The 13026-nt window shown below is 36.7% G+C and overlaps 1 protein-coding gene across 2 annotated transcripts in view; it reads right to left on the bottom strand.

Annotated features, from left to right (window-relative positions):
* col20a1 (collagen type XX alpha 1 chain) overlaps positions 1-13026 on the bottom strand; it is a 36323-nt gene that overhangs the window by 13296 nt on the left and 10001 nt on the right. For both annotated transcript variants that reach the window (XM_089124309.1, XM_039651545.2), the window contains 10 exons: positions 12519-12640; positions 9125-9229; positions 6816-6959; positions 5599-5754; positions 4241-4429; positions 2946-3113; positions 2015-2134; positions 1037-1201; positions 368-526; positions 105-274 (listed from right to left, as the gene is read on the bottom strand). In XM_089124309.1, the coding sequence (XP_088980435.1) occupies positions 105-274; positions 368-526; positions 1037-1201; positions 2015-2134; positions 2946-3113; positions 4241-4429; positions 5599-5754; positions 6816-6959; positions 9125-9229; positions 12519-12640 (1498 nt within the window). The remainder of the gene's footprint in view (positions 1-104; positions 275-367; positions 527-1036; positions 1202-2014; positions 2135-2945; positions 3114-4240; positions 4430-5598; positions 5755-6815; positions 6960-9124; positions 9230-12518; positions 12641-13026) is intronic.

Genomic DNA, 13026 nt, shown 5'->3' with positions numbered 1-13026 from the left:
ACATATTTACAGTAAAAACAGCCTCAAGTGTGTATCAATGGCTGGTAGACGCCAACTCTTAGTCTAACCTACGCACACATTTTAGTGCTGGACAATTGGCTCACCTCTTTCAGACTCTGTCCTTCAGCTGTGTGATACACAACTCTGTACTGTTGGGGACCTCTGCTGGGGCTCGTCCAACGCAGGCGCACCTCTCGCGACCCTAGCCCTACATACTGCAGATCAGATGGGCTGGGATAGGACAGAACTGGGTCCTCAGTGGGTCGCTCCATTCCTTTTTACAGAAGATGCATGACGTTTTATTTAAGTACAGAGAAGAAATTTGTAGGATCAATAAAATGAAAACAAATGTGTGTGATCGACCTACTCTTTGCTTTTATACGGTCTTCAATCTTGCCACAGAGGATGCGTGCTAGTCTTCCCACCAGTTTACTGAGCAGAGGAAAATCATTCACGTTATATACATTTAACTCCAGTGGTTCAGACGCCACCTGCCTCAACTCTGCCTCATCTGCATTTTTCACACCTGGACATGAGTGGGAAATAAATAAAAAATAAAAAAACATAAGTATGTGTATCTATGCATAACTGCAACAAAGGTCATTTTAGATATGTAATAGCATATATATATATATACACACCATTCACAAGTTTGGGGACAATAGTTTATTTTAAATATTTACTTTTATTCAGCAAAGATGCATTCAATTGATCAAAACAAAAGTGAAAGTAAAGACTTTTTTGATGTATCAACATTGATAATAGTAAAAAATGTTTCTCGAGCAAAAAATAAGCATTTTAAACTGATTTCTGAAGGATCATGTGACACTGAAGACTGGATTAACTGTAATAATATATCACAATATACAAGTATCACTGTTTTACTGCATTTTTAATCAAACAAATGCAGTCTTGAGACGTTTTTAAACGTTTAACTTTTGAATGGTAGTGTATTCATTAGCAAACAGTGTTCATCTTCACAACCTCTCTTAAATTCATTACACTCCATGTGCGATTTGCTAAGAGAGGCACTCACCTATAGCAATGATCTCCACGCCGGCATTCTTCAGCCTATTGGCTGCAGCAATGGCATCATCCTGAGATTTCCCATCAGTCAACAGCAGAAGGAATTGTGGGGTGTTAGGCCGTGCCCCTACCTCCTCCTTTAGATTGTTCTCAAGAGCGTGGATTAAAGCCTGACCTTAGGTACAGACAACATGGTGTTAAAAAAGGGCAGGGAAGTAGACCAGACAAATAAAAGTATTAATCCTATCATCACTGCTGGATCTCTGCAGTAATGCGGATTAAGATTATTAGACAAAAAGCACTAAACCGAAAGATCCTGTGTATTTCAGTGACTTTACAATGGGCAAGAGGTGTTGTTTGGAACGATGAAACCATCTTTAACACAGGAGAAATGATTGCTTATAAATGGTGACTTCGACAATATGATAAAAGACATAAATGCTCAATAAATTAATGTTTTCCAATATTCTCTTTCATACAGTGTGTAATATAGCTGTTTGTGAATGTAAACATTCTGCAAAGTTGTAGAGTTGTGTAGAAAGATTCTACGTCACTTGAAGATAATTTTGCATAATGTCCGCCTATGTTGTATATTGTCCACCTGTGAACAACTTGTTCCGCCCACCCGTCGTTTTACTGACGACTGCTTCTCAAATCTCAGAGTTCAACGTGGGATTTGCAAAACGCTTGCTCTTGAAAGATTGGTCAGTACCCAGTATATTTGGACCAGCTTGCTCCTCACAATCACAACCTGTATGTATGAATAATTATTGATGTATAGCCGGTTAGCCGTAAACTTACACAATACTCAAACTGAGTAGCGTATCACTGAGGAACGTATGGTATATTTAGACAGATAAATTACATGGGTTTTTATGGTTGTCAAGCATCATTATACATTACTATAGAATGTGCACTCGCTTTTCTTTTTATAATATTTATTAATATCAGGTTGGTAAGCAAAATAAAGGGTAAAATATCTAGTTACCAGTGAAAGTGTTGCCTCCCTTGTATCTGAAGTTCCTGATGGCCTCCAAAAGCGGTTCTCTAGAGGTGAAGTTATTCAGATGCCACTCTGTGCGTGGATCTCCACTGTACTGAGATAATGCTGAAACAACGACAAATCAATACGTTTAAACAGTAATGTATTATATTGATCAAAGTTGACAGTAAATACATTTAAGAAATGTAAGAAATGTTTATTGAGCATCAAATCTGCATGTTATGATGATTTCTGAAAGATCATGTGACTGAAGACTGGAGTAATCATGCTGAAAATTCAGCCTTACATGACAGGAATAATTTACATTATAAATGTATATTTAAATAGAAAACGGTTATTTTAAACTCTAATAATATTTCACAAATATGAGTAAATACTTGTATTTTTGATCAAATGCAGATTTGTTTAGCATAAGAGACTTTTTCAAAAACATCTTACTTTTAAACTAGGGCTGTCAAACGATTAATCGCGATTAATCGCATCCAAAATAAAAGTTTGTGTTTACAGAATATAAGTGCGTGTACTGTGTATAATTATTTTGTGTATATATATAAATACACACACACACATGCATGTATATTTAAGAAAAAAATATTAATTATATATAAATATTTATAAAATTAGACATAAATCTATATACAGTATATGCATGAAAATATTTCTTAAATATATACAAGCATGTGTGTGTATTTATATATATATAAAATAATTATACACAGTGCACCCACAAATATTATGTAAACACAAACTTTTATTTTCGATGTGATTAATCACAATTAATCGTTTGACAGCCCTATTTTAAACACTAGTTTATAAACTTTAATCAAGTAAATATTTAATTGACCAAAGTTTAAATGTTACTTCTAAAATGCACAGCTGACACCGCAATGTATACATCCATGAAATAGCATCTCACCTATCTGCACGCCCTGTGGGCCGATGGAAAAGGGGACAGCCAGGCCCTCCAGGAAGTCACGCACTTTTCTGAAGTTTGTGCGGCCGATGCTCCAGGATCCGTCCACCAGAAGGACCAGATCTGCCTGAACGCCAGCACTGCATTCAAAGGGCTTTCGTGTGGAAACAGCTTAAGACACATTAGACAAGATTCAAACTCTGCTGTTATAATAAGTCAACATAAATTGAGTGTGAGAATGTCTTTTAATGTCTCTTAGCCTGTGCATGCTTCCAGTTATATTTTGCTGTGAGGGGTATTCATGAGTCTTTTCACACATGCAAACATCCTTTCTGCTCCTACATTAAAGGAGTAGTTCACTTTTGAAAAAACTTTTGCTGATAATTTACTCACCCCCTTGTCATCCAAGATATCCATGTCATTCTTTCTTCAGTCGAAAAGAAATTAAGGTTTTTGATGAAAACATTCCAGGATTTTTCTCCATATAATGGACTTCAATGGGAACCATACGGTTCAAGGTCATAAAGATTTCAAATAGGAGAGTCACAAACGCGCATCACACCCTAACCCTCACCCTAACAGAGCAAAGCAACCATTTGAGTCTTTTTTTTTTTTAAATGAGCGATCACTTCGCTTATTCATCGTCTGAAATAGTTTAAAGCCCTTTGAACAGTTTGCAGTTTGCACTGAAACTGTCTTTTGGACCTTGAACCATTTGGTTCCCATTGAAGTCCATTATATGGAGAAAAATCCTGGAATATTTTCATCAAAAACCTTTCTTTTCGACTGAAGAAAGAATGACATGGACATCTTGGATGACATGGCGGTGTGTAAATTATCAGCAAATTTTTTTTAAAAAGTGAACAACTCCTTTAAGCACTTTGTGAAGTGACATTGCAAGATACATTTTTTGTCAATACATATACAGTATGTGTGTTCCTCCAAAGTACATTCCAATCTATGTGTGTGTTTTACAGATGGGAGGAAGGAGCGAACAAATTTCAGTCCTTAGGGCACACGAGGGGCCTTGATAACAACCTACAGTGTCATTAACTCTGGTTTGTCCCTAATTCTGTTATTAGCCTTCACTATACAGACAGGAAACATCAACACAGCTCATTAACCCTGTTAAACACTGACCATAACATGTTCCTGTATCACGGGTGACTATTTGAGTCAATGTGCATTTGATGTTCATATTTACAAATGTATGAGGTCAATAACATTGTACATTATCTTTTTAATAGCTGTTTGTCCATCTGGTTGATTTAAATCATCTGAAATGTGAGTGCTATCACCTGTGACAGGCTGGGTTGGGGTGGTTTTTCTTGGTTTGTTGGTGTTGGTAACCTCTTCTCTCACTGACTTCCCTCCATTATCTTCTTGATCATTTTTATCCTCAGTCTTGGATCGATTCTTGTCCTTTTTTTTCTTTTCTTTAGGGCTTCTGTCAACTTCTGGCTCAAGCTCAGGTACAGCAGGAGGCTCTATAGGAGCAAAAAGACATTAGAAGTGAAAATATCAAAATAAAAATGTTAAATGTACTGCAGCGAAATAAAGCAATCTTGTCTCAGATTGAATCTGAGTTTTAATGACCTTAAAAGTGGGTGAATTTGACTCAAAAATGTGCATGACAATCATTTGTACATATAATTGTGGTTATAAATGGTTAAATAGATGCAAGACTAATCACAATGAAGTATACAAGAAGACCATATGCAAGTCAGTATACAATTATTACTATGACACCATCACAGTTGGAGAATTTTAAACTTTAATCCTTAATGTATTGAGGATTTAAATGTATTTTGTACACAAAAAACAACAACAAATAGTTACATAATATCAAAAGCTTAAAGGTTTCAGAAGACGGATCTCAAAGGGATATCAAAATACAAAGTTTAGCTAGTGATGGAGTCTGTCTTCCCACACCCCGTCCTGTCCTGTCCCATTAAGGCACCATTGATTACAGGTGTTTGGTGGTGAATGGACTCTTATTAATAGGTTAGTGAAAGAGCTGCCAGTAAAAAACGCATAATGACAGACAGAGAGGCCGTGGGACAAAGCTCAGCACAGAGTTCATTGGCTTTGTACACCTGGTTGGGCAGAAGCATGTTTGGTTTGTCTAAAAAAATGTCATAATTTTAGTAACAACATTTCACCCATCTGGAGTTTAGAGTGAAAACTGCAAATATTTCACACTGAAAATGCAATTTTTTATGTCATCATAATGTCCTGTTATCAAAAGTCCTCAAGGTAAATATATTGCAAATGTTTTATTTATCATAATGTGCATAATTAGGTTTAGAAAACATACACTACAGTTTTAATGTTTGTGGTAGGTATGCTCACCGAGGCTGCATTTGTTTAATCAAAAATACAGTAAAAACAGTTATATTGTGAAATATTATAACAATTTAAAATAACTTCTCATTTAATATATTTTAAGATGTCATTTATTCCTTTGATGGCAAAGCTGAATAGTCAGCATCATTACTCCAGACTTCAGTGTCACATGATCCTTCAGAAATCATTCAAATATGATTTGCTGCTCACGAAACATTTCTTATTATCAATGCTGGAACGGTTGTGATTGACAAATGCATATATGGTTGACTCCTGGGAAACTGGCAGACAATGTTTGTGGGTCCTCTACCTGTAGTCGTTGGTTTTCGGTAGACCACAGTGGGAAGGGCTGCTAAAGCCTCTGTCACGTCATCCACTTCTCCAGAGCCAGAGCCAATGGAGGGAATTTTCTTCTTCTGCTCCCTGTTCCCGCTGCGGATCAACTCTTCCTCACGCAACCCATCGACTGTGAGAAAATGAGGAATAGGGAAAGTGAAGATGACTGGGAGGAGGATATGAAAATAAACAGATACTGTATACATGAAATGTCAAATTAATGATGGTTTATTTTTTATTTTTTGCTTATTTATTGGAAACTATTAGGCAAATCAGATTACATAAAACAAGTAAAGCATGCACTTTACTTGCATAGTTTACTTGCAAAGCACTATTTTGTTAACACCAACAACTTTTTGATATGCAAGCAGATCCATATTTAAAAACTGAGTGGATGCTTTGGCTTTTCTGAGGGAACAATGGAATAATCCCCCTCAGACAACAAGCAAGCATGACCCTCTATCCAAACCTGTCCAGACCTGCACGCTCGACATAGTAACCTACTCTCCCAACCTCTCATCCCAACGTTTCACAGATGTTTGGCATAGTCTGCATCTTTGGAACATGACAACAGCAAGCTATTATGAAATAAAGTCCAGTCTACATTCTTATTTTAGCACATTCACAATTTCAAATGCAAAGTCAGGTTCTTTACTAAGGCATTTCATCATCTGATATCAGGTTTCTTTCAGGGTGGTCGTTTTAAAGGGAATTCCAAAAGTGTTTTGTGCCTGTAAAGACACAAGAGTCAGTCCCAGCCTGTAATCCAGCTGGAATCCACCATTTGACAGAGTCAATTACAGACAGTTCCCTGAACACTGTCTGTGTGTGTGTGTGTGTAGTTTGTGATGTGTTAAAACAAGAAATAGTTTCTGTACTCTGGGTCTGTGTTGACAGCTTCTGACAGCTGGGAACTATGACATAAAGATTTCTGCTTCTCACAGAAAGTTCCCCTATACCGCAACAACAATTGGATGGGAAACCTCTAATGCTGATATTAAACGTTTAGGTGTACTCTACCCTTTTTGATACAGACATAAATGATTCCTCAAATCATGTGGCTTGATATGCTGAGATTTATAATTAGTTTCCCAAAGTAATCACACTTATTATTTGCCTGGCTGATGATAAAATGGCTGACAAACTCAATAGAAGTTACAGGAATGTGGTTCTGTCATCCTCCACTCTTACTGGTAAAACGTCTTTTTGCAACGAGTTTCTCCTGTGTCCCATTGAGCACCAGGACTTGGAGGAGGTATTCCTGTCTGGAGTCCAGGCCTGCTACCGTGGCCCGGCCGCGTGTAGTCGTCAGCATCAGCTCTGGCTGTTGAACCTCTGGAAAAGAAAAAGATTTCGATTTAAAGCTCATTTCAGTTTGAGCAGCATGTGTTGGTGAAGATTATTTTGTAATTTCCCAATGTAACACAGCTTTGCAAAGTGCCTGATATCGAAGTACATGGTTATTAAGATACTAAATTTGGACTCCACATCAAACCTGCAGTTCACTTTTAGTGTGGAAAATGGCCAGAAAAAATGCTAAATTTCAGACTATTTTTGGCTAAAAAACAACTTAATTTAATCGGGATGTCTCCTTTCAGAAAAGTCATTGATGAAGCCATTTCTATGGAAGTAATAATATTTTGAGTTTATTTAGTAAAACCTGAGAATTTAAACAGTTGACCAGTGAACTAGTATAATGTAATTTGATTGGTGTTAGATTTAGTATGAAATAAATTGAATCCACAAAACAGCCAGAAGCCACTGGACTTTTTGACCTACACAGTTAATTTGTTAGAAAAGTAAAGAGTTTTTATATTTTATGTTTTGAACTTTAGATTCAAAACTTTTAATTTTTTTCTAATTTTACTGCCATTTTGTGTTGAGTACAAAAGAACCTACTGTAGAAGTCCTAAGCTAATGAGTCAGCTTGCTGCACTCACAGTAATCATTATAAAACTGAATGTGATACCTCATGAGGTGTAAATTACTGTCATTTCGTTCTGGAATCTAATAGCTGCTTTTCTGAATAGAAGTAGGCTAATAAAGGACGTATGTTGCTGATTAATGTGACCTCTGGAGGGAGCGGACTTCAAAATGAAACACAGCATGGGGTTTTCATTTCAAGGTATGAGGGAGGGGAGACTTATGAATTATGAAAATTATTATAAAAAAATTGAAGCCAGGCATTATGCTTATTACAGAATATAACTAAATACAATCAAAAGATGTTTATTACGAAACATGATTGCCTATTTCTGTCTGTCTCTGCCTGGAGCACTGAGGGGCATGTTTGCTGTGTGAACTTTCTCGAGACTGCAAAAGACCTGTCTGGACTCACCTAACTGAGCACAAGGGCGTAACAGTAGATAAGAGAGACAAAGATAAAGACGGAAGAGAAGGGGTTTCACAGACACATACAGAGTGGTAAAAAACAAGATGATATGTCAGACAGAGGTGATATGAGCAAAGGCTATAACTATCCTCATTCCATCATCTCTCAAAAATCCTGCCTTCCCGTTCCTCACCTGTTCTGAATGCCATTTTTTCCATTCATGTGCCCTCATAATCTTTAATCAAAATAGAAACAATGATCCAATCAATCCTGAAGGACAAAAAACAAGCCGTTTTACTTGTTTACATGGCACAATAGGGAATCGCAACTTCCGTTTCATGTCGACTTCAAGTAACATAATTTGATTTACTTAATGACAAGTTTGTTTCAAAAGTGTCAAAATGCTGCTGGTAAATAAAATAAAACTGAGTGCTTCAGTGGAATCCAGTTTCTGTTATGTGTAGCGGCTAAAATGTGGGTGTTTCCAGTGGAGGATTTAATGTGCCCTGGAGCCAACAGGTATGGCTGCCATACGCTTCACTGTTGTTCAATCAGTGTGCACCTTTTTGAGGCATTATGAATGCACATTGCATACACTGCTGTTCAAAAGTTTTTTTGTTTTTTGGAGAGAGAGAGAGAGATGAATTACTACTTTTATTCAACAAGGATGCATTAAATGTTAAAGAATGACAGTAAATAATTACAAAAAATATATGTTTCAAATAAATGCTTTTTTCCACTTCTTATTCACCAAAGAATTCAGAAAGAAATGTAGATGTATTTTTTTTTTCATTACACAATAATATTTCAATATTGGTATTAAGAAATTTGACACGAAGACTGGAATAATGGCTAACCCCCTAACCCTTCACAGTAATGAATTGCAATTTTAAATATACTCGAATAGAAAACACTTTTTTAAATTATAATAAAATTTCACAACATTGTTTTCACGGTATTGTATCAATCAAATAAATACAGCCTTGGTGAACATTGGTGAAACTTATTTCAAAAACATTAAAAATCTCACTGACCCCAAACTTTTGCATGGGAGTATACCTATGTTATTGCATGCAAAGCGACAGTGAGAAAAAGTAACAAAAAGTTACTTTTAGTAAGAAGTAATGATGTAATCTTAATCATTTACCAATAACTAAAGCAGTCTCACCTGTGATGGGCCGCACACGGACCTTGTAACCCTGCACTGGCCCTTCCGCCTCCTTCCATTTCATCTGCAGCCGATCTTCAGACAGAACAGTCAGCTTCAGACGGGCTGGAAATACATTCAAAAACAAGCTTTGTGAAAATGCAACTTCACAACACATTATTAGCAAAGAAACAGATCTATTACGACTGATAAACATTTTGATATGTCTGATAAGTTTGTGTCCTCTATGTAGAAGTCAGATAAAAACAAGCATGTAACTCCTAGAGAGAGAATCATGGGAAAAGAGGCCTGTATGAGATCAAAGTCTTCCTCTAAAAGCTCCTCAATGGCTTTTTTTTTTCACTCCAATATTTGAATGGGAAGTTTTTTTATTAATTCCTCCTTTTCCTTCATCACTGTTCTCTTGCTGAACTCTGCCCTTGTCTTCAGCTTATCTGCATAATTTCCACATGCCAGTTTGTCACAATCCCCCCTTTCATGTTTCCTGCTCCATCTTTCCCTCTCCCCAGCTGTGCGCGAGCGCTCAAAGCAGGCCCTGTAATGCCCCGCAGGGTAACAGGGGGTTGAGGACCACAGGAAATCTGCTTTTCGGTGGGGTTGAAGGTCACCCTGAAGGGGATGCATGCATGTAACGTCATAGCCCAGACAAGTTTTACAATGGATCTGACCCCAAAAACATGACGATCTTTGTCCCCTCTTACTGTAGTGTCTTTAAGCTCCGGATTATGACGGGGGAATAAAATCAGGGAAATGGTGAATGTTACACATGCACTGTAAAAAAAAATTCAATTCAATTCAAAAGACTGTTTCAGTAAAGGGCGAATTACCCAATTATATAATACACTGATCAAGCATATTATATAAGTATAAGTAAGTATACTGCCCTGATCCTGAATTTGACAAAATTTAGGAGATGTTCTTGAGATTTGTTAAATAAGGAGATATTGAAGAGGCTATAGATGTGTGAAGTTGTATGCTTAATGCTCAACAGGAGTGTGTGATATAAAGCAATGTATGTGGAGGGGTTGTATGTGTGTATTAAGTGTATGTTATGTTCTTACTATATGTTAAATGTGTTGTAAAATTCAATAAAAATATGTCAGAAAAAAACAACATATTTTTTATATATTTTTAGGTATAAATAATATGCTTTGTGAGGTCATGTCGAAATGAAAAGGCTTAATTCAAGTAAAAGATTTTTTTCTTAACATTATTATTAAAGATAGCTAATCAACTGCATTAGAGAACACAAATACATATCAGATTTATGGGTAAAATTTGATAGAAATAACTCCTTAAGGTAACAACATTTTTACAGTGGCAACAAATAAATATCCACGCTCTGCATTAACTGGCAGTGGATCAGAGGCAAAATTAAGCTTTCTGGCCGACACACACAGCAGCACCACCAACCCAGAAGTCAACAAATGTGCGGCCAAATGCTCAGACAAAAACAGTGTGGAAATCACACGCACAGCATGTATTCTCTAGAGAAGACAGAGATAACAAGAGGGCTAGAAAGGACATAAATTATTCCAAGCATTTTAAGGCAAATTTCTTTCCCAAATGTAGCAACGTCCACCAAGAGCGAAGGGAAGTTGTCCTAAAATTCCGCAATGTTGCACAAGGGCCTCGGGCAGGAATTCTGCATTCTAAACACTATTCTATTCTGGTGTGCTGCTAACCAGAAATTTCCTTTCCTTGTGGAAAGTTACAATTTAGACAGAGTTCAGATTCAGTGTCATTCGATTTTGGCCTGTTATAGGTTTTCATTGTTTTGAGGGTTGTAAATTCTGTCCCATTAGATTATTAGATCCCTTTTATGAATGAAACAAACATATGATATTATATTTCCTTTTTTTATATCTGAATTAACGGTTAAGAATATAACTAACATGTAAGAAACATTAACATTATAAAATTATACACTTGACTTTTGAATCAATGAACAAGCAAATGTATTCCTGCCCCACAAAAAGAGCTATATGTGGATTGTTATTTTGTGGGCATGCATGCTACAGTGCTACTTGACCCTTTATTTCATTTTGAAGTGCACAGGCCTTGCATTTTTGTTAGAAAAGAGGACATCTAATTATGGAAGCACAAAGCAACAGTAATCATCCATGGCTCTTAAATTCGGAACATTTTCAAGGATGCAGAGACGTGCATAAAAAAACAGAAAGAAACATACAGGCACTGCAGAATTTTAAGTGTTAAGCCCTATTCGCACTGGATTAGTACCTGGTGTCTGTGATCTGAATCGGCCAAGGCTGTAATTTGTAAAGTAAATTTCCCCGCAAATGACCTACTATATTTCCCCGCACACCAAGGTCCTATGATAATTTAGTCCCGTGTGAATCGGCATCTCTGTGATTTGGCCGGGTCGTTTATAATGTTTTCAAGGTTTTTGTTTCCTGTGTGCTTTTTTATCCATCTTTCACAAAGAATAGCGTTGTGTTTGTGCTGGGTCAAATCGCTACACACCATACAAATATAAAATTTGCTGAAAGAGAAAGCTGAAAACCATCAGAAGAGCAAAAACAAAAAAGAATGATTTGATGGAGATGAATGACATGTAGAGCAGCATACGGTAAGGAAAATTCTTCTGTTTATGATATATCATACAGCTAGAGATATAATAACGAGAAGACCGTTTAAGTGCATGTGTTTTTAAATGATAATGAGCATTTCTCAACCCGCCTCTCCGTTCTGTGGGGCGTTTTGACACAACAAACATGGAGTGTTTCCTTGGAAAAAGAATGGCAGCGGGAGTCTCTGAGGACACATCTGTGCAACCTAATCAGTTTGAACCGCAGTCGGACCCGGAACAAGATGACAGCCGCAAAGAAGTTCGACAATTAAGGCTCGAACAGGATGTTTCTGAATGGTTAGTTAACATTATGTCACTTTGATCTATCTTTGTATGTAACGTTACTGGCAGGGTAGAGTAATGAGATACGAACGCTAACATGTTTGCTGATGTATATGTACACAGTTTGTATTAACACAATAACTATAACGCGTTACAATGAACAATATTGAGAACGTCACACATAGAAAATAGTAAACCTTAGCCGCATTCATCGTGAAGTGAAAAGATTAATATAAAGGTTTATAAAACGTTACACTCACTTCTTCTGGAGGTGCAGCAGCGACACAAACCGTTTTTTATTTTTTATTGTGGATGACCCTTTCCCCTTATACTTACATTTAGATTACCTTTGATTTTAGTTTTCCATGCTTCACTTTTCATATTTAGACCAAATAGTAAGCCACTGATAGTCCCTCAGATATTTTTCTGTTATCAATCACAACATGCAAAATAATTCCTAATCCCAACATCAACTAGAATTGTAATATTGTGTATATTGGTATATAAAAGGCAATATATAACCTTGGGTATGAACTTCAAAAACCAGCAGAAGGAGAACCGTCAACAGGGTGATTGTCGTTCGCTCTTGGAGGACGAGAAGAGATATGTGGGCCGTCATGATTGAGCTGGTATCAAATAAAGACCTGTGGGAAAATAGTCACTGTGAGCAATTCGAAAAAATGAGTGTAAATTTCATTCACTTCAAATAAACATCAAAGCGAGGTGATCATAATAACATAAACAGCACCGTAAAGCTGATGTTCTCTGATGAAGTTGCATAGAGAGAGTATTCCAAACCCTTTAATGTAACACAGCTTTAAATATGCCCTCCTAAACAATAAGAAAGAGAGGCAGAAAGAGATGGTACATTTACAAAAAAAAAAGGCTGCACCAGAAGTGGTCATTACAGGCCCATTGAAGACAATTACAAGAAGAGGGAGGGAAAGCTGAACACCTGTTATATATTTATAACCAGACATTTCTGCAAACCTTAATGTAAAGCATTTATTCAGCAAGTGAACCGACTCAT

Source organism: Pimephales promelas, chromosome 20 (assembly GCF_988280905.1).
Source record: "Pimephales promelas chromosome 20, fPimPro1.hap1.1, whole genome shotgun sequence".
NCBI lineage: Eukaryota > Metazoa > Chordata > Actinopteri > Cypriniformes > Leuciscidae > Pimephales > Pimephales promelas.
This window is presented reverse-complemented; position numbering and strand designations above follow the sequence as displayed.